Source organism: Melitaea cinxia, chromosome 7 (assembly GCF_905220565.1).
Source record: "Melitaea cinxia chromosome 7, ilMelCinx1.1, whole genome shotgun sequence".
In the NCBI taxonomy this organism is placed as follows: Eukaryota; Metazoa; Arthropoda; class Insecta; order Lepidoptera; family Nymphalidae; genus Melitaea; species Melitaea cinxia.
This window is the reverse complement of record NC_059400.1, coordinates 11754433-11781045: the sequence shown is the minus strand read 5'-3', so window position 1 is coordinate 11781045 and position 26613 is coordinate 11754433. Positions and strand designations below refer to the sequence as shown.

Sequence of the window (26613 nt, the reverse complement as noted above, 5' to 3'; positions counted from 1 at the left end):
TAAGAGCTTCGTCCACCGTTAAACGGTTACATTTCGTGCCCTCTTTAAATCCATTTGTTAAAATGGAAGCCATAGTACGTAACCTAGACCCGATTTTGTCGCAAACCAGCAAGTTAGTTTCTTTTTAAAATCTTTGGCAGCTATGACCGTTGTGGTAACTACTAATTCTATATTCTCATCGAAGTTTCTAACTATGTGTGTCGTTTTTCCGCACCCAGGTACCCCATTTATCCACTCCAGACTTCCCACTTCTCCACTTCGACGATTGCCAGCCCACGAGGCCCGCGTCGATATCAAGATCTCCTGAAATGGATTGTGCCATCTCAATCATCCTGTCATCCAGCATTACTCTCGTGCACTTGTCAACCACCAAAACCGAGTCTCTTACAGGTGTTAAAAACTTTGGTGACGTGTTTCTCACTCCACAACTTCAACCATGCCCACAAAACCGCCTGTGCAGCTATATGCTGCCATATATTTTCCTGACATGTGTCCTTTGATAATCTGGGACGTGTTGTTATTATATATGGCTGCCTCTACCCCATCGAGCAGCACCATAAGTAGATTTTCGCTGCCTCGCTGGTAGGTCTGCATTTTCTTTTTGCATGTAGCCAAGTTGACTTCTCGACTAGCTTTTACTATGGCCTGGAATTCAACCAATGCATTAACAGCATGGTCTAGCGGGCTCGATGCCGGTCTCAGCCTGGGTGGAATCACTTGGCCCTTATCGGCCCTAGTTCGAGTAGTTTTCGGCTTAATCGGTTTCCCTGGATGGAAAACCCTTAGAAACTCCCTTACAGCTATAGCCTGTCGGTCCGTCGATATTGAAGGACGAAGCGCACGGCGAGACGAAATTTTGCAGTGCCACCAAGCGCATGTCAAGAGTTTGCTTATCGCTATTGGTCATGGAAGTGGTGTTGTATAATCTCTGTGCCGCTATTTTCAGCTGTAGGCGCTCGAGTTCACTCAGTGGCGACTCACTAAGAACCGGCGTTATAAGTGGGGACGATGGCTTAATCTCTGCTATTAGGAAGTTTAGATCTTCCCCCCTGTCTTCGTATACTATAATCTCATGCCTTTATGATGCTATTAGGCATCCATAGTAATTTTTTACGTCCCTTTTAAAGAAGCCTGTCCTCATGGCATCCACGCTAATCCCGCGTCCTTATACTTGGTTCGCCACATTCTCCTCTTTCTCTATTTAGCTCTTCGAACGTGGCGTACTGGGTGGTGTGTTGAGACGTTGTCGGTGTTTTTGCCCTCGCAAGAAGTCTCCACAGCATCTTAGGGACAGCTCGCAGTGACCTCAAAATTGGATTTTGTGGAATGCTGGATTATGCAGCTGCTGCATTCTGTAGTGTGGGCTGTGTTGTGTAGACGGTAGATAGTGCGGCGACTGAACCATTTGCCTTGGCAGCCATTTGAGTGACCGTTCTTGCGAAATTGAGAAAAGGCGATCTTGTTGTCTCTTTCTCCAAGATGGTGTATAGAGAAAATTGGTCTAGTTTTATATGTAGCTGAGTTTCCAACTCCAGTCTTCTTTGGCCAAACCATGGACATTCCAAAAAATATATAGATCATCGTTTCCTCGCAATCCGAGACGCATACACATGAGGGACTACTTTTAAGTCCGAAGCGATGCAGGTACGTCACGAAGCCCCCGTGACCAGTCAAAATTTGGACATCGATTAGTGTTAGTGTCATATTCTTGATTATAGTCCTGGCAGTTTTTACGCACGGTAAAAACACCTTCGTGACCGAACCAGCCACAGATGACTCACCGCTGCTATCTCTCACCGTCTCCTCACGAATCCGCCTCCTGACGTACGATGTTGGAACTTGATCGTAGTCGGGGGCCGACTTATTCGTCAGTGCTGCCATCTTGGCTAGTTCATCCGCCCGTTCACTACCCGGTGTTTCTGCGTGGGCTCTAAGCCAGAAGAACCTCACAGTTCTGCCGTCGTCTTGAATATCACGCATGCACTTTCAGTTTTTGACAGGTTTGACATATCACTCTTCAAACGATGGAAAAACACTAATAATCTTACTGATTAGTAATTGTCGTATTAGCCCTTTACCGCGTAGGAAGCCATATATGGTTTCTCAAGTTTTGTAGTTTTTTCGTGTAAAAGTAAATAATTAAAAACAACGACTGTGGTATCTTTAATTTTTTTTTCAATACCGAAATATTTCAACATTTCAGTGATAATTTAGCTCCAGCGCGAACTTCGACTGTGTGCTTGTAAGTTCAATTTTCAAAAAAAACTATAAGAAAATAGGGTTTCAATTACTGAAACAAAATAATTGTAAATCTCTACTTGTTCTATTTTACAATTATTATATTAGTTACTAGCCGCCCGCTCCGGCTTCGCACGGGTATAAAATATATAGCCTATGTCATTGACTGAAAAAATGATTAAAACCGATCCAGTAGTTTTGATTTATTCATTACAGCCCGTGCATAAAATAAACGCACCCGATCGCTGCTAAATTCAAAGTGCTACAGGGAGAACCGCGGCCTCCGACGCGCTGTTTATAGGTACGCTCCCACAGGCCGGCTGGGACCGCTGCAAATGCTACGTCCCGCAATTTTTAAATCTGTAATATGTTCGAAAATATTAATTTAAATCATATGCTGTAAAGGGCCATATAGATTTATATTAAATCAACAATGTATTTAAGGTATTTAATTAGATAGGGATTAATGCTGTATTGGTTAAAATCACTTCGAAAATTAGCCATTATTTGTCGTAAAAAGTAAATGACAAAAAAATGTTATTGTGGGATATCCATAAGGGATAGACATATACCATAGCGGATAGACATATACCAGAGCGGAGTTTTCTGTAGACCTTTTCAATGCGTACAATACTTCGTACATCCTGCGTTTGCAATGTAAGCGGAAAAAATGTAATTATTTACGACATCACATTAGAAACCTCAAAAATAACAGTATTTCTTCACTATTTAATGGATATTATTATACATATAAACCTTCCTATTCAATTATTCTATCTATTAACAAAAAAACCGCATCAAAATCCGTTGCATAGTTTTAAAGATTTAAGCATACATAGGGACATAGGCACGGAGAAAGCGACTTTGTTTTATACTATGTAGTGATTTCCATATATTTTTTTGAGGATATTTTCCATGAGACCATATATCATTTTGTATGCAATTGGACATTGTATGTAACATGCAAGGCTTTGTGCTTGCTTGCGTCTAGAATCTATATAAATCACTATAATGCGTATATACGTAATAATAAATAAGCCTAACAATCTTCTCGCTGGTGATGATTTTCGAAAGTGATCCTGAAAAACTGCATTCATCATCATCGTCTCTCGTATTATTTGTATTTTCGAAATTTCTGAACCGGGCAATATAATCCACATACACGTGAATCGAGTGAAAGACAATATAAAAATTAAAAACATGTCATTAAAAACAGTCTGATTTTAATAAGATTTATATTAACGCTGTTACTTAGTTCAATAAAAAGCCGTCAAATAATTATGATATATAGAAACAACATGATACATTATACAACAATATAAATGCCTATCCTTACATTGAAGTAACAGTATATTTTACTTCAACGTGAGGATAGGCAAGTAAATATATTTCGTCTTTGTATAAATTCGCACACGTACCTTGTATTGTATAAATTCGCACACGTACCTTGTATTGTATAAAAATATTATAAATTATGATTGATATTTACTACATCAGAAAGTTTGTGTGTTAAAAATAAATCAATCAATTATATTGTTAAATTTAGCCTTGGAATTAAGGCAACGTTTTGCTTTAATCATTCGAATTTCGAACTGACTTACCGATTTATGACCATCGAATAGTTCGAATAAAATAAGATTCACGCGCATCTCTAGCAAAGTACTCTATTAGTTCAAGAAGCTTCTTTTATTAATCTATATTTTTCTGTTGTCATAATAAAAAAAAATAACTTTCTGTGATTACTTTCTGTGTAAATAATTATAAATTTAGTCATAACCATAAGCTCGTAGACGTTCAATTCAATGTTCAATTTATACAAAAATGTCGTCTGAAGCACCAGATCAGTTCGACCAAGTAATACTGGACCCATTATTAATGTGTAATGGTATTTGATGATTACAGATTACTTATAGTATTACTTTTGTTTTATACAGTTTGACGATGAAGAAGGAGATCCACAGTTGGGTGCCACAGCTTCGGGTAGGAAACGATTATTCAGCAAAGAACTTCGTTGTATGATGTATGGTTTTGGTGATGATCGGAATCCATACACCGAGAGTGTCGACTTTCTAGAAGATCTTGTAATAGAGTTTATTACTGAGACTACCCACAAGTTAGTTCATTACACAATTTTTTATAAACAAGAAAAAAAAGTATTATGGGTCATTAGTTAATTGAAATAAAACTTCTGTTATTATATTATTGTTCTAAATATTTTATTGATACGTATAATAACTAAGTAACTTTGTATTCCACACATCCATGGTTATCATCATCTCTACAATAATAATGTGTAAGTTTGAATGATAAATTTGTTACTCATTCATATCATTGCCGCTTAACACACTTGGATGAAATTATAAACATATTTATATTGATTAACCAATTGGCTTAAAATTCATCTGACTGTATATAAAAAAGCATATATATGATATGATATTATAGCTTATGTTTGAATATAATTTCTAAAATTTATATGCTATTAATGAAGTTATTATTGCAAATGTAAATTTATTTTCTGTTTAAATTTATAGAGCTATGGAAGTAGGTAGACCTGGTCGTGTTCAAGTTGAAGATATCATATTTTTAGTTCGTAAAGATCACAGGAAGTATGCCAGAGTTAAGGATCTGTTGACCATGAATGAGGAATTGAAAAAGGCTCGGAAAGCTTTTGATGAGGTCAAATATGTTGGTAAGTAAAATTGTAACTAAATTTTATGTAATTAATTCTTCATAATAATATTTAAAAAAAATGCATTACGCATGATAAATTTTAAATTAAATTTTTGCCTTATGTTTTCATAACATGTCATCTTTGATCTTATTAACAAGTACATACATAGTCACTGCAAGTGTAAGTGAATAGTATGTCTAAAATATACTTGTTTATCTTCATAATTATCTCTACTACAATTAAACCAGATTCCTATTAAAAAAAGTGATTTTTAGTCATAAACTGGGCAATTTCAAACATGTGTTTTGCGATCATAATACAAACTTTTCCAACCCAAAGTTTTAATTTAAAATAAATGGCTTGGTTGTTAAAAAAGACTAGTTTGTAGCAGTAGTTTGTAGTTGCTTTGGAATTCGAAATTTGTACAAGAAAATTTCTCAAGTTTATGTCAAGAAATCAAATGAAATGAAAAGATTTACTAAGCTTTTAAATATCCTAGATACATAATTTTATTTTATTTTTAGATTAGCATTAAATAATTAATTACAGAACAGTCAAATAGTATTTGTTTAACATGTATTTTCTTTGTCACTCTTCTAAACAATATATAGAGTACTAAGATTTTCAATGTTGTGTATCTATCTATTTGTTATTAGTCATCAAAGGCTGTAATGCCTAAATATTCATAGAGTTATAATAAAAATACATGTTTGAAGACAAACATGTATTTTTATTACAAAAAGACATGTTTGTGAAATCTAATCTGTTATGAAGTCCAGTGATTTATTGGTTAATGAAACGGAACATCCATAATTACTCTATGACCACACTGATCACAACTAAATTATAAATTCATGAAGCTAATTTCGTCATTTTATGATGAATGAAGTATATTTAATAAATTTTAATTGAGAATGTGTTTTGATGTATTTTTTCAACTTATAGAAGACCAACAATAAGTTTGGTGGTCAAACAACATCATGCTCTGAGACTGATGCAAGTAACAATATTACATATTGACACATTGCTTTTGTGTTTGCACTGTTCACTTAAATCGATTATTAAAATTGTCGTGCTTTATGTTTGAACTACTATTAAACAACAAACTAATATTTCCTTGAGACCTATTTTCCTATAGTTTAATAAACAAAATAGACAAGTTAAATTCAATGTTTAGAGTTAAAAAAACTAACCTAATGTGTGTCAAATTTGTAGAGGATAAAAACCACGACATATATTTGCATTGTTAGCTATAAAATGCCTAAAACATTTTATTAATATGTGGACCTCTTTGACTTTTGTTAACATTTTTAGACTAATATTTTAATAGCAGCTGTAGTAATTGAAAATTTCCTTAGCTTTCATCCATTTTTCTGAGTTTAAAAAGATAATGGCTTGTAATCTGTGAGAAATAACTAATAATAATACAGATAACATTAATTTTAAAATCGTAGAAAAGGTCATGGAAGAGAGCTAAGAATAAAGTAAAATTTTATGTCCTATATGTAGCATGGTTATGAACTTGCTTTTTGCTGTGCATCCAAAGTAGGCTTGACGAATTCTGTGGTGTTAAGGAAAAAGGAGATAAATATATATATTTGTAGGAAATATTATATATTTGAAATTTTCACAATTGACAATTAATATAAAGATAGTAAATTAGCTCCTTTTCCCATGGCATATATTAATATTTTGGATCAATAGGTGCAAAGACTTAACTATAAATTGACTTATATCCTTTTTTGTTGACACCACAGAAATGTTTGTGTACTCAATTATATTTTTAACGGTGTGTTCTTTAACATAGTCTATATTTTTGTAAGTAATAGGTAAAGTTAAAAATAAATGGGAGCTAGACGTAATCTTTTAACAATTGGCGAATTCATTTGTTGACAAGAGACAAAAGTATAATTTGTTCAATAAAGAAACAGTTTTGACATTTTATTGTCATTGTCATATTTCAAGAGGTAATTTTAAATAGGTAGTCAATTCCTCTTTTCCACAATTCCGTTTATGGCGACATTTGAAAGTGAACTTGTCTGTTATTATATTTAGCTTTTCTAAATATGACAAAACTTAAAATTATATTTTAAGAAATGACATTGATTTGAACCTTGATTTGAAAGGAATAAAATACCATTCCATTCCTCATAGAAGCATCTGGTAACTTTTGTTTTAAAATATTAAATTTAGAGATGGGCACCTTGCTCACTTGTTTATTATGTTAACAAATTAATTCGACAATCATCAATGGCAATATTAAGGTACAGATTTTTACGTGATTCATATGGAATATATGCACGCAAATATTCTATATTAGTTAGCAAAAAAAAGTTAACATAATTATAATTCATATTTACTTATAAAATATGCACTTATTTTAAAATTAAAATGTTACGAATAACCTCTATATTAGTTAGCAAAAAAGTTAACATAATTATAATTGGAATTTACTTTTACTTATAAAATATTTACTTATTTTAAAATTAAAACGACGAATGACCTAGCAGTATTTTTTTTACAATACTAACAAATTGTGAGAAGTACTTATATTAATAAATAAATAATAGTTTGTGTATACCTAAACAGATACCTAAATCTATTATTGTTGCCATAGTTAGTTTAATATAGATTACATTTCATACTATAACAAAATTAATTGGAATTTGTGGAGATCTAAAAATTTTTTATAGTTTTATAATTGGGTGAAAAGCTTAAATGTCTTTGTTACATGTAAATTATTATTTTTATATTTTACTTAATTACTAATTATTCATATTTTATATTTCAGAATGAAAATTTCGAGGAAAAGGTGTATGAAGTGAGTTTTTTCATGATTAATTATGTATAGCTAAATTGACTAGGAATAGATGTTGGATTTTTTTTTTTAACAATAATATTTTTTTATTTAGTAATTAAAACAATATATTTTGTGGATATGATGACCATAAACCCTTTTTATATAAAACTAACTGCCCGGTCAGACTTCATTCTGTCATAAGTTAATAGTAAAAAATAATTTTATTTTTTAGTATTAAATCTTCCGTGGGCCTTAAGGAACATACAAAAAAGTAAATTAGCCGAATTGGCCATTCTCGAGTTATGCACTTAGCAACATTCATTTTTATTTTTATATAGATTCAACTACGAATTTAAATAATAAATTTAATACCTATTGACAGTATGGAGCCTGTAGAAAATGTAAACGTTGGATTTCTATTATTTTCTTAGTATATATATATGGGTGATTATACAAAAGTTGGGTAACTTCTGAGGATATTTTGTTTACTATAGTTATTAATTAAACTATTACAAATTTGGGTGTATATGATGGCTAATCTAATGAATATATTGTTCCAAATCGGGCCAGTCACTTTTTAAAATAGATTGTGAGATATTAAAAATTTTCGGAATTCGGCTGACGAGAGTAACATAGTACTGATGAAATACACAATTTTGTAAGAATTATAATGAAATTTAATAACAAATAGTACAAATCTCTTAGTTTTAATAATGGCACGTGCCTTTTAAGTATTAAAATCACTCAGTAACAATTAAAAATAATTATTAATGTGTAATACTAGGAGAAAATACTATACGAGAAAATACTACGTTATTCACTTAGCTTTTACTACTTTGACTTAGTTTTACTTAATATTTCTAAGTAATCAACAAACAATAGAAACAAAAATCTAACAATATTTATCTTAAAAGTACTAATTATCATGAAATTAAGAACAATATAATTGTCAAACAAACTGCTTGACAATGGTTTGACAGATTTAAAAGAAAATGAAAGTGGGTTGAGAATGAATAAGTCAAATGTCTTCTCTATGCTGATGATCAAGTATTACTTGCGTCTTCGCCCGAGGAGTTGCAGGAGATGGTAACTGCTATGAGTGGAGCTTTTGTAAGAAAGGGAATTAAGATGAATGTAAAGAAGACGAAAGTGATGGTGTTTGAAAGAGATGAGGCAGTGACAGACTGCAATATCGTGATTGTAGATGAACAAATTGAACAGGTGAATGAGTTTGTGTATCTGGATTCAAAGCTTACAAGAGATGGAAAGTGTGAGAGTGATATTAAAAGATGACTGAATGCAGGAAACAGGGTGAATGGAGCTTCGCACTCCTTTATGAGCAGTCGGGAGGTGTCTAACAAGGCTCGTTTGGCTGTGCATGAGGGGGTGTTGGTTCCGACACTCACGTACGGAAGTGAAAGTTGGGTATGTCAGAAGAAACATGAAAGCAGAATAAATGCAGTTGAGATGAGAGCGTTAAGAAGTATGATAGGAGTTAAACTGAGTGACAGGATAAGAAATAGTGAGATAAGGAAACGTTGTGGTCTGAAAGAAGATGTAGTGACAAAAATTTGGAAAGGTATGCTCAGATGGTTTGGTCACGTCGAGAGAATGAGTGAAGAACGATTGACGAAAAAAGTGTATAAGGCGACTGTAAGGGCGGACCTAGGCGGACGTTTCGAGACCAAATAAGGGACGTCTTAAAAAAAGGCCAGGTCAAGAGTACCCCAAACCGAAGAGCATGTATGAAGGGAATAATGAAAGTAGACAAAGCGAAAGAAGTATGTAAGGATCGTAGCAAGTGGAAAGAAGTGGTCTCTGCCTACCCCTACGGGAAAGAGGCGTGATTATATGATGAGGATGATAGCATTACAATACTATGAAAGTCAACTATTTCAGTCTTCATAACAGCCTTTATGTTATATTACTTAACTTTAATATTATTTTAGTCAAGTAAATACAATAAGCTATACCTTAAAGGCATCTAAAGAGATAGTAATAATTAAAATAAAATGAGATCTTTTTTCTCTCTTTTGTTTAATATTTCTTCCGTAGTCAATTTGCTTTTAGCGTGCCGTATGATGTGTTAAACTGAAATATAAAATAGAAATGCTTATACACGGTAGCAATTAAGATAAAAGTGCTCTAAGACAAAAAAAAAAAACATCAGTACTATGGAAACACGTCAGTCCTCTGGCGCGATATCTGACAAAGGACTGACGCCAGCGGAGTGACGCCAGCGGACTGACGAAAAATAATTTATAATTTGAGGTTATAATCAGAACTAATGTTTTTTTAGTAATTTTGAATATCAATAAACTACATTTTAACAAATCACAGTTAACTATGTATAAATGCAACTAACTTCATTATCAACATTAAAACGCAAACAGAAATTTGATCTTGAGTCAGTGATATTTGGCGTGAATTTCAAATTTAAAAAACACAACGGTCTGACGAATAAAACAAACACTAACTTTCTTATTTATTTTTTTAAATAAAGTGGAGAACATTGCATTATGAAAGTTGTAGTATATAATACTATGTACATCACAAATTGTAAATTGGTAAGTTTTTTGAAATCAATGATAATGTTTAATGTATAATCTCTTGATTGTTGGTTTTCGGGATTGTGAGTTTGTGACATGCCAAAGGACTGACGTTTTAAGTATTAATTTTGTTTTTTTATTAACTTGTATTTAAAATGAAGAAGTGAAATTGAGTGACCAAATAAAGGACTATTTATTGTTTTAAAATAAATAGTAATTTCAATAAAATATAATAAGACTTTGTATATATACTGGCTGATGACATTGAGTTACCCAATTTTTGTATTTTCCCCCATATATACACCTAAACATATTACTTACCTTTACCTCTATAAAACCTATACCTTCTTGTTTCAGATCGACCTTGGAGTAAACTTCTTATTTCATAATTTTTCTTTAAAATATATCTGATAATTATTTGTATTGGTCTGTCTGTTGTTATATTTCGTTTTTATTTCTTTACTTTTATGGGATTTATATATCAATACAGTAAGACAAATATTAAATAAGAAATAATAAATTTGATGGATAATTGATTTTTTTAGTTTTATTTGCCCTTTTTATTTACAAGTTACTAAATCGACCACACTGAGTAATCGAGCTGCAATATGATAAAAAAACTACTATTATTACTAGGGTTACCTAGATGGTGACCTATTTCTAACCTTCATAACTATACTATAATAACTAGTATTTTTTATACCACAGGAGGCAAACAATCGTGTACGGGTAAGCTGTAGGTAAACTGTTACCGTAACCTATTAATGCCTGAAACAACAGAAGCATCTGGGGTAGTACCTCGACCTTACAGAAGATCACAGCAAAATAATACTGTTTTCAAGCAGTATTGTGTTCCTGTTGGTGAGTAAGGTGACCAGCTCCTGGGGGATTGGGGATTGGGTCGGCAACGCGCTTGCGATGCTTCTGGTGTTGCAGGTGTTTATAAGCTACGGTGAGGTGAGCCGTACGCTTGTTTGCCGACCTAGTGACATAAAAAAAAAGTATCGTAAACGCGTTGCCGACCCTCATTAGCTCTGGCTACCTTACTACAGGAATGCTTAGATTACTGTAAAGCATTGTTATTTGACAGTTTCTTTTGCTTCTGTAAAATTAAGGTACTTTTTGCTTTGTACGGGTTGCTCCAGATTTTTAGAAGGATATTTCTTACTGTAGTCATGTGCGGGGATCGAACCCGCAACAGCCACATACGAGTGTTGTAATCGTTGCTCTAACGCCTCGTCTTATACAGGTGTGGCGTAATTAATGGATAATCCTTCACCTGCAGCTGGAGAATATTATAACGGATCAGAAAAATACAATTCATGTTTAGTAAAAGTATAATTGGTTTTTAGTTATCGGCCATTTTTTAAAAATCTATGATATCCTTGGTCAGTAATTTTGTTGTCACAGTCGCAAAAACATGAATTATCTCTATCAGATTTTTATTTATTAAACTTGAATAGTTGTATTATCAAATGTATCATGTCATTTTTGTGCTGTTGCCTTTTTTCTTTTTACAAATGCAACCGATTTTTTTTTTCTTTCAAATCATTTTTTCTTTGTGTTTAATCGCTCATATCGTAAGAAAAATGTATGGGGACTTGACTGACCAACTTACAAATAATTAGCCTATTCAATTGAGATTGTAAAAAGGTATAACAGATGGTATTTGATCCTTCGGTTTCAAAGAATTTTCATAATTTATAAAAAATAGAGCCCATTTATTGTTTTAATTACAGGTATTATTAAAATTTTATTTTAAAACTATTTTATTAATTTATGAATTTTTAAAGGAGTTGAAAGAAAAGAAGGTTAGGTATCTTTGTACAGTTTACTATTTACTTTTATAACAAGTGTTCAAAATGACCACACGAGCTCTAATGCAGGCCCTGCACCTTATATTCAGAACTTATGAATAACGTGTATAACGCTTCAGCCTGTAATATCGCACTGTTGGGCAGTGAGCCTCTTTAAGAGATCAGAGCTTAGTCCACCACGCTGCTTTAATGTACCAACGTGTATTAAGTATGTACTTACTGGTAATCTTTTGGTCTAATCTAAGCTGTAGGTAGTAGGTAAGTGTAGGAAGTAATACATTCTTGTACTTTACCTATACATTTATGTAAAGTATAGGTACAGACAGGGACGTACTCAAAGCTTATGAATAAAAAGTTTATAGTATATTGTTAAATGAGTGTTGTTTTCGTTCATTCTTACGTAGATAAGTTCGTGTATGACATTTTAACCTACTTGTCTTTGGCAAGTTTTCCCTGATATCGTATACTAATGGCCAAGTAATATGCTGATTCAGGAAAAGTGCAACTTTTGAGATGTCTTTTTAAAATATTTAGTCACAGAACTCTCAGAGGCCATAATGAATTGCATGTATTGAGTTAGGTTCATGCCATCGAATTTTTCGTAGTCATCAGGATTTCAATAGATGATGTTCTTGTGAAGTTTTGTAAATGTTTAATACAAAAGTATGAATGGTCAGGAATTCTTATCAGTAATTTTAGATCTCGAGATATAGCCATTAGAGCTCCCTGTTGCATATGCTCATTGAATAATTTTTTTGTTCATCTCTTTTGTTATTTACAAATCATTTGACTTGTTATCACTAGCATCAAAATAACGAGTAATGTCACGTGAGTTTGAGTTGCTGATTGTGAAGCTAACGTTTGTATCAAGATTTATAGAGATTTCTTTCTTTTATACTATGCGTTGTTTCCATTTGATTGTTTCCATTTGATTATTAGATTTAGTTTTCATTTTTAGTTTCAAATTAACGCACTGCTTGTGTTTTTTGAGAATGCAACGACACGTATTCGTGTACGATATCTTTTCTCAAAACTCTTTCAAAACGTTCTATATCTTGTCTTTTCTTAAAATCGGGTCTGTTAATTTTTTTTTTGAGATTTTTTACCTTCAAACTTATGCCCGCTAAGGGTAATATCGCCCAACGGTCATTTGAACAGGCGTTATTAGACGAGTGGGTGGTATTGACTCAATTATATGTACCTAAGCGATTTATAAACTTTCTTCTTTTAATTAAGATTTGTAATGACGCCATTGAATTCTATTGGTAAAACCCCCCTTACAACAATAGGCATAATATAAATATAATAAAAGAAATATTGGGAAATAATTAAAAACTTACAATTTCGTCGGAGCAGTTTTTATAACAGCAACGTCCCTGAGCGATACCCACGAAGCGCGATGTGATATTGGCAAGATAGCGGCTCAAGAAACTCACTTTTACGCATTCCTATTGGTGTTAACTATGTGTACGAGCGCTGTGATGCTGCTCTTTGGTTTTGGGCGTTATTTGACAGAGGGTGCTAATTGCCATACCTACCTTACATTTGGTTATAACATTTTCGATTAGAATAATTTAATTATTAACGGGCTCAAAATACCCATGCCTTTTGTTAAACATGATGACAAATGCATTATAATTATATTAATACCACAGGCGATTTGTCATACAAACGACAGATCGACACTCCTGTGACTGCCTAGTAGTTTTACTGGACGGAGGACGTGGTCCGACGCTAACGGTTTTTTTTCCCTTACAAATACTCTTTGATCACTCATTATTCATTCATTCATAATTCCTGAAAATTTTATTCATTTTCTTATCTGTCTATATCTACACTTATTTGCTAGTTATCATATATGTACACTCATTTCCTAGTTACCATATATTTACACTTATGTTCTACTTACAATATACACTTAGCCTATGTTACTGTTGTAAGGGTTTGTTTTTTTTTAAATATATTTATTTATATATAGTTATTACTAATGTTTATTTCATCATTACAGCCTATACAGTCCACTGCTGGACATAGGCCTCCACAAGTTTACGTCAAAAATAACGTGAACTCATGTGTTTTGCCCATAGTCACCACGCTGGGCAGGCGGGTTGGTGACCGCAGTACTGGCTTTGTCGCACCAAAGATTGTTTATTTATTTATTATTTATTTATTTCTGCTATTTACTTAAATTCCGCTACATTAAATACACCTATATAATTATATATCTATATCTACTTTATTTGTACATTAAACGCCGCACTGTGTCACTAATTCACAGACACGGACCCTACGCCTGCCCCCAGCATCTTGAGCAGAGCCCTTGCCAGTGACATATCACGCTTGTTAATTATTAACTATTAAAACACATCATCTTTTATTTTTTATGAACATTTCAAAACTGATTTCAAAATAATAACACAAAAATGTTTACTAGCAATTTATTTGTGCGATTACAAAATTGAAAAAGATTAACACGAAAAAGGCACTCAAATATACATAAAATACAACAGTAATAATTTATTATTAAAATACAATGTTTAATACCTAATTAGTTTGGATACACGGACAATCAAATTAATACTTAGGTACGTATAAAAATCAATTCAAAACGATAAGTTACAATCCAAACCTGAATGGAATTTTGATTCGAAATGCTAAAAATTAAAACCTATGAATTAAATAAAATAAAATACAGATTTGAAAAGAAAAAAAGGATAAAAGTAAAAAACAAAATCCTTTTAATGTGTAATGTATGACACATGATCTAAACTAAAACTTCTAAGTCAAACTATTCGAAGATGCTAAAAATTACAACTGTGGGTCATTTCATTAGCAGTTACACAAAATTTAAGATACTTATACTTATCGTCTACAAAATATTAAGTTAACAAAAACTATTATTTATGTTTTTTATTACCGACGAACGGTCGTTATTAATATCAACAAAGTATTACCCAGTTATGAAAAAACACATTGCAAAATTTACGACGTTTTTACTGGTTTGGTACCTATGCTTTTTGCATAATTTTTAACTTAATATATCACATAATTCACAAAGGACAACAAACATGTTTTGTGGTAACAAATTCAACGTTTATATAATTTTAAATAGTTTTATAAATATATTGTATAAGGTAATCTAAGTATAATTGTAAATAACTAAATAAATAACTCCAGGCGACTAGACCTGTGTAAAACAGCCGAAAGTAAAACCTTTGGTTTTCACAACAATACGTAAAATATATTTAAGAATACAAATTTTTGACTTTAAATATGTCATTTATGCCATATATTATTATTCTACAAATGATTTACCTTTTTGGTCCTGGCAGATTTTTTTAAATTAGCGATTTTCTAAACTTTGGCAACTATTTTAAGGTTCCAAACATAATCGCTAATTTATAATTTCACATCCATAATTGTTTGAATAAAATGACTTCTTGTCCCATTAGTGCAATAAGAACAACTTGCTAAAGTATAAGAAGACACATGGCAGTGTTAGTAGACCATTGACACCAAAGATCAAGACCATTAATACTAAAGATATTGTAATAAATTATAGACGATTTAAAAGCGCCAAATATTAATTAATAAATAAACATAAAATTTTACCTCTACTTAGGGAACAGAGAAAAAGTATCTCAGTCAAAGTTTTTCTAATGGAAAGATTTAGTTATTAACATATCAAAATATTTATAAAAATTGTCAATGAGAGGAATTCTAATTTATCAATGTAACGTTAATAAAGTTGTAACATTTTAAAAACGGATGTATAACTACTTACTTTTAAATGTTGTATAAGATAATTCTATACTAATACAATTCTAACAGGAAAGTAAGGCAAGTGGACCTGTAATCTCATCTAATTTCAACTACCAATAAATACTTCTACTCCTTCATGAAATGTAGTAAAAAAGATAAAAAGATTATTTTTTTTAAATGCACTTAAAATGCATTTCTAAAGTTAATTATGTTTCGTATCCGATATTTGTCGGTGGTCATGACTGATTTAGTAACATCGATATTTATTTGAATTTCACAATTGGTACGTCTTATATAATTTAAGCATCAATACAAAAACGTATAAATGAGCAGTGCGATAGTGTAAAAAATAGGCCGTATTTAATGGGTTATACGTTTGAAGATCTATTTTTAATAAACATTTTTTATCACGTATTAAGGCCCAAATTGTAATGAGTTATTATTATTTTCCCTCGTTTAGTCTGTGGGAGGCGCCAGTGCCATTATGATCGCCTTCATTACAGCCGCTGCCGCTAAAGCAGCGTGGGGTTGCCATTCCTTACCACGAGTACCGTCACGGTAGTCAGATATACCTGATATAAATTAAAGTATTATTAAATATAGCAAAGCCTCACTGGTTAGATTAGAACTCAGAATTTTAACATGCATATTTTATATTATCAATATATATTTTACATTTATACTCGTATATTAATACTATTTTGATTATTTATGTACGGATATTTGTACATATATGTGTATTTGTATGAATTAATGAATCTATCATACACTATTTTTATTCATCCTTAAGAATATTGTTCACTTTCTATCCGTCATCCGACATACTATATCATGTCCTGTGCCCAAAGGTTATCTGGAAGAAATCGCTCTTCAGCGATAAGATCGCCTTTGTACATCTTTTTTTTTTTTGTAATTACTACTGTTTGTTTATATTTTGGTGTACAATAAAGAATATATTATTATTATTATTATTAGATTAGGATATTGTCACCGCTTTCACTCACCCCTGATGGATACGAAGCAGTCCTTGCAGTTGCCGACGACGCTGTCGAGCACGGCGTCGAGCTCGCAGTCGTAGGCGAGCGCGCGCGCGTGCGCGGCGAAGGCGGCGCGCGCCTCGCCCGCGCCCGCCACCGCGCGCCCGCCCGCCACCGGCGCGCAGTGCACGCGCGCCGCGCGCCCCACCGCGACGTTCGTTCTGATCGGATTTCATCATTACAGCCTATACAGTCCACTGCTGGACATAGGCCTCCACAAGTTTACGCCAAAAATAACGTGGACTCATGTGTTTTGCTCATAGTCACCACGCTGAGCAGGCGGGTTGGTGACTGTGTAAGTCAGAATTGGATTTGTTTGCACTACCGTCTACACAAACAAGCATTGAAAATGGATTGTGGATTCACTATAAACCAATTTCGTCTCTTGCTGATGATGGACCCGCCACCGCGCGCCCCACCGCGACGCTCGTTCTGATCAGATTTCATCATTACAGCCTATACAGTCCACTGCTGGACATAGGCCTCCACAAGTTTACGCCAAAAATAACGTGAACTCATGTGTTTTGCTCATAGTCACCACGCTGAGCAGGCGGGTTGGTGACTGTGTAAGTCAGAATTGGATTTGTTTGCACTACCGTCTACACAAACAAGCATTGAAAATGGATTGTGGATTCACTATAAACCAATTTCGTCTCTTGCTGATGATGGACCCGCCACCGCGCGCCCCACCGCGACGCTCGTTCTGATCAGATTTCATCATTACAGCCTATACAGTCCACTGCTGGACATAGGCCTCCACAAGTTTACGCCAAAAATAACGTGAACTCATGTGTTTTGCCCATAGTCACCACGCTGGGCAGGCGGGTTGGTGACCGTGATCAGATTTACTGTGTCTCAAATATTTCTTCCGGTCTGCTTATCTGTCATTGCGAATCTACCTACCGTTTCACGGATCCCGGTTGTTATCATATACAACTGATAACGATCGTCATTCATAGGAATATAATATCTGCCAACCCGCAGTAGAGCAGTGTTCCTACATGGAGAAAGAGGCCTATGATCAGCAGTGGAATGTTACAGGCTGAATCGTAATCGTGATATTTACTCAAATAATTTATTTTATTTGCTCAAATTATGTAGTTTACATTATCTAGAAGCCCTGCGACCTGTGCTAGCTTAAGAAAAGCTGTGTTACAGGCCACAGTGTCTTTCCCAAATATTAGTTTATTGTTACATAATCAGACTTTGCGTTCATATAGCGAAAACATAAATGAAACTGTAGACAAGGATGACAATAACACAATAATAAAACAAAAATTATAAATACAGAATTTGAAAACAAAAAAAGGTTAACAATTATTAAAGTATGGAAAAAAAAATTTTTTTAATTAGTTTGTGTTTAGTTGTGTGTGTGATATGTAATTGATGATCGAATAATGGACTCCATAAACTTATTCCACCATGCGGCTCTAGTGCGGGTTGGAGATAAGTCGAAACATAACCTAAGCCGGTAACAAGTATTTGTACAAATACAAATATCCACCCCGACCCTAACGGAATCGACACTGCGACCGCCGGTATTTATACGCCTACACGCATCCACTACTCAAGAACGATGTTATCATGTGTAATTGTCCTTTTTAAATTCGGTTTAAACGAATTTACTGATTTATTGTTTTTAAAATTTTGTAGATTTCCAAATATAAAAAAATCAATAAATACGCTTTGCTTAAAAACCATTCCATTTCGAATATGTTGTACATAAGAACCGGACTATACCTTCATTTGTTTAGGCTCTGGCTGCGATCTAATAATATCAACCAAAACATAGAATACTGGAATGCGTTTACATTTACACACAGACACACTATATATATACAACAGATTGATCAGAAACAAATGAAGTTAACAGAATGCATTGCAAATGAAGTTTAGTCAACCGTTCAAAACCTTACTGACTAATAGACTTCAATTATTAACATTTGGAACCATATCCCTAAAAGGAAACAGCGTTTTAAATTCTACACAAGCATTTGTATACGAATAAGGTATGCCAATATTTGCAAGTTTCTTCTAAAACTTATTTTGGTTGTACCTACTCAATTTTTATGGCTTTGTGAAAGCCGACTGATAGTTTTCCATGGAATTGTTAAAAGTATTGAAAGTCGGTTTTTTCCTTGTTCTATTAGAAATTAAGTGAGAACTATGATATGACAAACCCAATTTCAGTCAACATTATAAGAGATAAGGCTCAGTTATAATTAGTAAACATTTAAAATTCCATAATTTTAGCTTTCCAAAGAAATTAATAAGCTTTAAGAAATCGACTAACCAAATAAGGAAAACTATAAAATTATTATTTTCTCAAAGTCTAAACCCGACACGAGAATAACACAAAAAAACAAGTGACGTCATCAATTTTTGGTTATTGTCAAGACAAGTATAACATAATTAATTGCATGCATACATTCAGCCTGCATCATCCCACGGCTGGGTATAGGCCTCTTTCTCCAGATAGCAGAAGGATTGCGCTATCAGGTATATATGATAAGAGCCGGGAGCGACGGCTTAGCGTGCTCTTCGAGGCACAGTGAGATGATCTTTAGGGACAGACATCGAAACCGGAAAGGAATATTTGTAAAAATACAAATATTCCTCCTGAGCGGGAATCGAACTCGATACCGTCGGTGTTTTAGGCCATTACTCGCACCACTACACTATTTGTTCGATTGTTCATAATTAATTAATTAGCAATAATTAATAATTGATGCATTATCTCATTCTATAAGGAAAGGATGCATGTTATGGAAATAAGGCTAAATTATTATATATCGTACTATACAAGCATACGACTGGGCCCTGAACCCCACAAAAGATAACAGTCAAAAATTACCGCTCTAAAGTAGTTTTGGGTTCCTGAGGTGGAAAGAGCTTTGGGTAGGGTCAGAGCGCGCTTGCGATGCTTCTGGTGTTGCAACCGTCTATAGACTATGGTAACCGCTTACCATCAAGTGAGCATTACGCTTGTTTGACACCCTAGTCATTAAAAAATACATACGTTTTATCGCCCTGTGGAACCGGGTGGGCAACTTCTATGAAGGCACCGCCGCCGACGTCCACGCACAAGCGGTCAGTCGCTTCTTCCGGGGGTTCCCACCTTCCGGGAACACCCCTCAGACGTTGTAAACCTGGAAGAAACATAATGATAATTTATGGGATCTTATTCCTAGGACATGGTTCGCGTCAAAGAAATTAAAAAAAAAGAAAAACTATATTCCGAAAATAAATTAAGATTTAAATAATAAATTGAATCAAAATGTATGATCTTGTAGTTAGGAACTTATATGTATATAAGGAATTAAAAAACCCAAATAAAAGAATTATTCTATTTCAGTCATTCAAAAGTTATAGGGCGATTTATTTTTATTTATATGAGATCATAAGATAATTACGCCATTTACAATAATTACGTCAATGAACTTTATTATTTTTTTCTTCTATGGAATTAACCAAAATACGACAATGGTCACGTTGACATATTGTATAGGTACCTAAGTATGGAGTTGTAAATCCATGCCAACATCGCTGAGCGCCAATTTATTTTTATCCTCGATTAATAATAACTACCATGAATAACTTTCATTTATAATAATTTTTTGACATATAATGCCACAGTACATATCATAGTAGACTTACTTAACCCAAGTAAATTGTATCGAGGACTTTTTAGAACTGTACAAAAACTAGGTTTCTACCGGTGAAATACCGGTCAAAATCGATTCAGTAGCTCCAGGCATTTAACTTATTTATTATATTAGTATTAGATAAGATTTTTTTTTTATGTCACTAGGTTGGCAAACAAGCGTACGGCTCACCTGATGGTAAGCGATTACCGTAGCTTATAGACGCCTGCAACACCAGAAGCATCGCAAGCGCGTTGCCGACCCAATCCCCAATCCCCCCAGGAGCTCTGGTCACCTTACTCACCAACAGGAACACAATACTGCTTGAAAACAGTATTATTTAGCTGTGATCTTCTGTAAGGTCGAGGTACTACCCCAGTCGGGCTGCTCCATATTTTGAGCAGGAAATTCCTGCTGTGTCCTACCTCAGTTAAATCATAAAAGATGTGATCAATGTTAACCGACCTATGCATGATATCATCCAAGTGATATGTAGAAACTTTTTAAAATGAATAGTTTTATTTATTTTTCGTATAAGCTACGAGACATGAATCTTCCAGAACTGAGAGGGGGGAAATGAGAAATTTGAATGTATGTCCAGTAGATATATGGGATATTCCAACGAGGTCTATATCAATCCGTTCGTATAAAACAATCATTCACAAAGTGGGTTTTTCATTACTATTACTTACTAACACGGGTAATTTAACCGCAACTAAATTAGCAATTTTATCGTCAATAATAGTCTATAATTCGTATTTATATACTTGAAGAAAAACAATAAATAGCTAATTTTATTTATATAAAACCTTAAAACGTAAATGTTAATGATGAAGTTGATGAATTATACGTAATTAAAATTGGGTTAGAAGTAAGGCCTTTCAATAACTTTATCAAGTAATGGTAATTCAAAATCAAAGTTTATTTATTTAAGTAGGCTTCAAGATCACTTTTGAATCGTCATTTTACTAATTACAATTATATTTGTTTATTAGTTAATAATAGTTAAAGGTGAAGCCGATTTGGTATATAATTTTATGTAAATTGGTTGAAAGATAACGACAACTTTTAAAAAGTCGGAGTAAATTAAGGCGCAGAGAGCTTTTTTGGAAAACGTTGTAAATCATATTAAACTCTTGTCTTAAGATTATCCTCAAATGAAAAAAATTACGTAAAAATATCATTCAATTGCGGACATTACATCGAAGATGGAAATTGATTGATGCGATCACTCTTATAGATCATTATTAATAAGCAAAGCCGGGCCGGGCTACTTGTGTATGAACACAAATGAATCACCGAAATATATAATAATTAAATATAATAATATACGCGCATAATAATAAAATATATAAATATACGCGATAACTTCCAAACAACCAAATTGTACATTTTTTTAATTCTTTATTGTCAGGACAAGCTTCGTATAAAAAAAGAGAAAAATCGACATATTCATTAAAAAAAAAAAAAACATGGCGGTAAAAAGTTCGTCGCATCAACTAGGCCTAGTAGGTAGTAAACAATATTAGTATACTAAAGTAAATTACCTTCGTTAACGTAAGTAGTCCATGAAGCAGATGTATTCACGAGACGCAGAGCGATGTCCTGCAAGAGGTAATCCGCTGGCTTATATGGTTTCACCTCATAGTCATACCCGCCCTTGTCGTTGCGTTCTGCTTTCTCGCAAAATATGTATACATATCTGAAAACAAACTTTACAGATTAGGGTACTATTATTTATGCTAGGACATCGATCCACGCTCTTCCTACTAATAATATAAATGCGAAAGCTTGTGAAGATGGACCGATATTTGTGACTCTACCTCGCAAAAAAAGCTAAATTGATCTGAATTAAACTTGATACTTTGATAGACAATACACAAAGGCTATTGTTAAAGGCAGAAACCGTGTGACGCAGTTACTAATATCTGTATATGCAATACAAATATTTTCATAATCTGGGCATCTGTGTCTGTGCGTGTTTCCGAACCCTCGTCAAAATATTGCTATCATCATACGTCCATGTAATAATAGTAAATAAAGCTATGAGTACATTATGCCATTAAAGTGGCTTTACTTTATATTTTCCTATTCAGATTTTCCCAATCTTATAATGTTTGCTATTTCAATACAAAAGCTTTTTTTTTATTGATACCCCTCAACTACACCTTTCTTTTAAATTGGATTTATTTTTATCTGTGATATTTAGGTAGGCCTTTTCTAAATTGTAATTAATACAGCCTTCTAGTCTGGTTCAAAACGACTGCAAGGGCAAAGCTAGCGATGGTATTGTCAGTTTGGGAAAGTTCCCCACTTTTGTTTTTAAATTTAAAAATATCTATATCTCTACATATATCTCTTTTTAAATATCTTTTAACGCATAAGCATATATTCAAATATTCTATATTTAAGATTTTCCCCGCGTTTTTCCCGAGTCTATGATCTCACGAAATTCATTACATTTTAATATTTCATAATTAGATAATTGTTATTCGTTCCATGATAAGTTGGATGTCATTACGTATTTTATCATAACGAGTGAAATACATTAGTACACAACCGGATGAACAATGCGTCAACCTGACGTTACAACAAAACGTCATGAATATTATGAATATCTGTGTGTATGACACAAATTTTATAGTAGAAATACGTATCCGTGATACCTCAAAGGTTATAGTGACGTATTAAAGTCACGAGATACAAGCGCTTTTGAAGGCTACTTGTATAAAGTAAATTTTGATTATGCTCTTTAATCGTAATGCTTCTACAATTTGTGTTTCCTTAAAAACTCACCAACTAAAAATTGTACTTCTTTACAAATCTAAGGTTTTGAAATTAAGAAAAAAATATTTGTATTTTTAAAACTATTTTCTTATTCATTCCATCCATGTTGTTTAATATCTGCGTCTAATTTTGCTCTTATTATGGGGGTAAATCATTAATCTTTTTTGTATTATTTAATACCTACTTTAAAGATTACTATCATCTATATATGTATATAAATAAAAATAAATGTTGCTAAGCGCATAAATCGAGAATGTCTCGACCAATTCGGCTAATTTATTTTTTTGTACGTTACCTAAGGGCCACGGAAGGTTATTATACTAAAAAAAATTAAAAAAAAAAATTTACGATTAACTTTTGACGGAACGAAGTCTGTTCGGGCAGCTAGTTATAAATAAAAATCAAACAAAAAGTTTTTACTATTTCTAAATCTTATAAAACGTATTATACGTTGTGGTTGCGTCTTCCCGGTAAACAGTCATAGACAGTATTATACTAAAAACCTAGATAAAAACACAGACACACATAAAGCGTGTATAATGAAAATACCCATATCTGTGTTATGTTTTTTTGACGAATCCATTTAATCGTAATAAGTATATTTTGAAGTAACGTATTGTTTTCTAATGTTTACGCGAATTTTACTCATTTAATGAAACAACTTTTTTCGGATTTTATCGCGGTTTATTATTAACTTTTGATTCCCGACGTTTCGGATACTTTACAGCAACCATGGTCACGGGGGACTGAGGTGTCAGACATACCCAACGTTACAAAGTTATTCGAAACTACCCGACATACATCAATATCTTATATAGTCCTATCTACGCAGAATGTGCTAATTGAGTCTTTAATCTGTGGTGAATTATGCTTGGTTTTTGATTTAATTATATTAATAATGGGGTCCCAAGCAGGTGGTAATTGCCAGCCATCTTCTCTATTGAAATTTGGATGTTTTTTAATTTCAATAGCCTCACGGATCATCCTTGGTTGGAATCGGTGTTCTTTTGCGAGGATCTGTGGTTTATCGAATCTAATATAATTATGATTTTTTTTTTAAAGTGCAATAAAGAATATAAAGAATATATAATGGCTAGCTGTGTCTAGACTGTGTTCACAGATTGCGGACTTAGTATAGCGACGATGTTTTAAGTATAATAAACCGCGACCGATGTAATAATAAACCGCGATAAAATCCGAAAAAAGTTGTTTCATTAATTGAAGTAACGTGTTTAAGTTCACGTGCTTGCGTATTGTTTTCTATGCAGATGACCTTAAGTTTTATATTTAAGAATAAAATAATTGAGTCACTAATTGACACACACAATAATTGATATATCTAATATATAAAATTCTCGTGTCGCGGTGTTTGTAGTTAAACTCCTCCGAAACGGCTTGACCGATTCTCATGAAATTTTGTGTGCATATCGGGTAGGTCTGAGAATCGGCCAACATCTATTTTTTCATATCCCTACGTTATAAGGGGGGGGGGGATCAAGGGGGGTTAATAACATATATGGCAAAACAAAGTTTGCGGGGTCAGCTAGTTTAAGAATAAAATAATTGATTCACAGTGCTCAAATGTCAATAACATGGATATTTTAAAATGACAAACAATTGACATTGATAACATTAAGACTAAAATTGATAAAGAACGTCTGTAACAAAATTTTATAGAGCATATTTAAAACGGCTTACGAGAGGTCTAGAGATGGCAACTTTAACCAATTTAGGACCTTAGGAAGGATAATATTTATACAAATGTATTACTTCACGTAAATAATTGTTATATACAAATATATTCACATTATAAATAATAAGTACTGATAACACTTCCAAGAATTTTTATAAATGTAATCATATATTCAAGAATAATTGTTAAAGCCACATTTATTCCCATACTCCAGTTTCAGTACTTGTTATGACAAGAATGACATGAAGGGCAATAGCTTTGAAACGACTAATAGGAATCGATATTTTTTCCCCTTATGGTATTACTAATTTTCTTGGCGCTTAAATATTTTGCATTCTCATTATTATATGAATGTCAAGGTCTTCTTGATCATATAAACAAACGCGAGAGAATAATAACATTGTATTAGGAAAATGTTTAGTGTAATTACTATATTAAAGTCAGTTTACTTGGTATTTTTCTATCGCAATAGATAGCTTCTTGGTCACAAAATAATGTAAAACTGTAAGGGTGACCTTTAAAGGCAAAGTGATAATAAGACATCAATAACTAATTTTATACGTCTAACAACAATTTTTACAAGTTTTTGTACAATTAACATTAAGATAACCAGACACAGTAGCATAAGATTTTATTTTGGTTTGACGTCTTTGTATCTCGTTTAAAACTAATTAATTTTAACGACTTTATTATCTACAACTGGCACCACTATACTGACCCGACAGACGTTGTCCTGTCTTGCGATCTGTAAAACGCGTAGTTTTTAAGTAATCAAATTTTCTGCGCAATTCCCTAACAGAAGACTTTTAGAAAGTATTATAAAAAAAAATTAGCGAAATTGCTCCAGACGTTTTAGAACTTAGCGTTGAGCAACAAATTTAGCGATTATTTTTTATTGATATACCTAGATATGGAAATAAGAAACATACTTATCTTGCAAATCCGACGCAGGCGTTGAGACAACAACGTCACCGAGCCTCACGTGTTTCGAATAGTCTGTGTAATGAGGAACTCCTCCACCCACTCCGACTAGAAACACGTAGTCCACCTAAAAAACATAATTGTGTTGATATCAAGTTTCCATAAAAGCGAAATCGCAATAAACGTTTTGGAGAGGCCTTGGTCGTGAAGTCGCGTTATAAAATTACGCCGCCGAGGTCGCATGAGTGTCGTAATAAACTACTTTGAGATGGTAATTCATTCGACGTAATTTAATTAAGATCATCATAGATCATAAACCTACCATTTTTATTACCAGTTTTTTTTTTGTATCTGTAATAATTATGTAAAAAATGGATTCATATTTCATATTAGGGACAGGCCTAGTGTAGTCCAGATATTGTAATATCTATTTGTAAATGCCTTGTTTTCAACTTAATTTATATTTATAACTTTATTTATTTTAAAAAACTTTTCCCAGCTAAATCAAAGTTACAAAAGTTATATTTATAAATTTTTGCTGGTAAAAAATTTTAGTACATAAAAATAAATCGTAAAATTAAATAAAAAAAGTAGATGACCATCATTGTGATTAATAATTCAATCAAAGCAAGGAGGTTCAATACCAACATAAAAATCATTTATTTTTAGTTAGCAATGCAGACATTTATTT

At 33.0% G+C, this 26613-nt stretch overlaps 2 protein-coding genes across 3 annotated transcripts in view; one reads left to right on the top strand and one right to left on the bottom strand.

Annotated features, from left to right (window-relative positions):
- Positions 1-3880: 3880 nt before the first annotated feature.
- Positions 3881-10684, top strand: LOC123655367 (transcription initiation factor TFIID subunit 13). 2 transcript variants are annotated; one of them, XR_006743387.1, is made up of 6 exons: positions 3881-4092; positions 4173-4351; positions 4773-4930; positions 5858-5908; positions 7704-7733; positions 10619-10684. XR_006743387.1 is itself a non-coding variant. In XM_045591180.1 (5 exons), exons 1-4 carry the CDS (start codon positions 4060-4062, stop codon positions 7706-7708), a joined length of 375 nt encoding a protein of 124 aa, XP_045447136.1. In that variant the 5' UTR covers positions 3881-4059; the 3' UTR covers positions 7709-7733; positions 10619-10684. The 2 variants fall into 2 exon arrangements, 1 of the variants encoding a protein (XP_045447136.1); XM_045591180.1 differs by lacking the exon at positions 5858-5908.
- Positions 10685-16199: 5515 nt separating this feature from the next.
- Positions 16200-26613, bottom strand: part of LOC123655365 — a 33411-nt gene continuing 22997 nt past the window's right edge. The window contains exons 10-14 of the mRNA XM_045591178.1: positions 25931-26049; positions 22069-22223; positions 19897-20026; positions 16845-17038; positions 16200-16412 (exon numbers count right to left, since the gene is read on the bottom strand). Of these exons, the coding sequence (XP_045447134.1) occupies positions 16297-16412; positions 16845-17038; positions 19897-20026; positions 22069-22223; positions 25931-26049 (714 nt within the window). The 3' untranslated portion in view covers positions 16200-16296. The remainder of the gene's footprint in view (positions 16413-16844; positions 17039-19896; positions 20027-22068; positions 22224-25930; positions 26050-26613) is intronic.

Excerpts from the sequence above, each read along its gene's own strand:
- LOC123655367 (XM_045591180.1), top strand. The coding sequence starts at position 4,060 with ATGTCGTCTGAAGCACCAGATCAGTTCGACCAA. Across the intron at positions 4,093-4,172 it reads CACCAGATCAGTTCGACCAA|TTTGACGATGAAGAAGGAGA; the intron begins GTAATACTGGAC and ends TGTTTTATACAG. Across the intron at positions 4,352-4,772 it reads ATTACTGAGACTACCCACAA|AGCTATGGAAGTAGGTAGAC; the intron begins GTTAGTTCATTA and ends TTAAATTTATAG.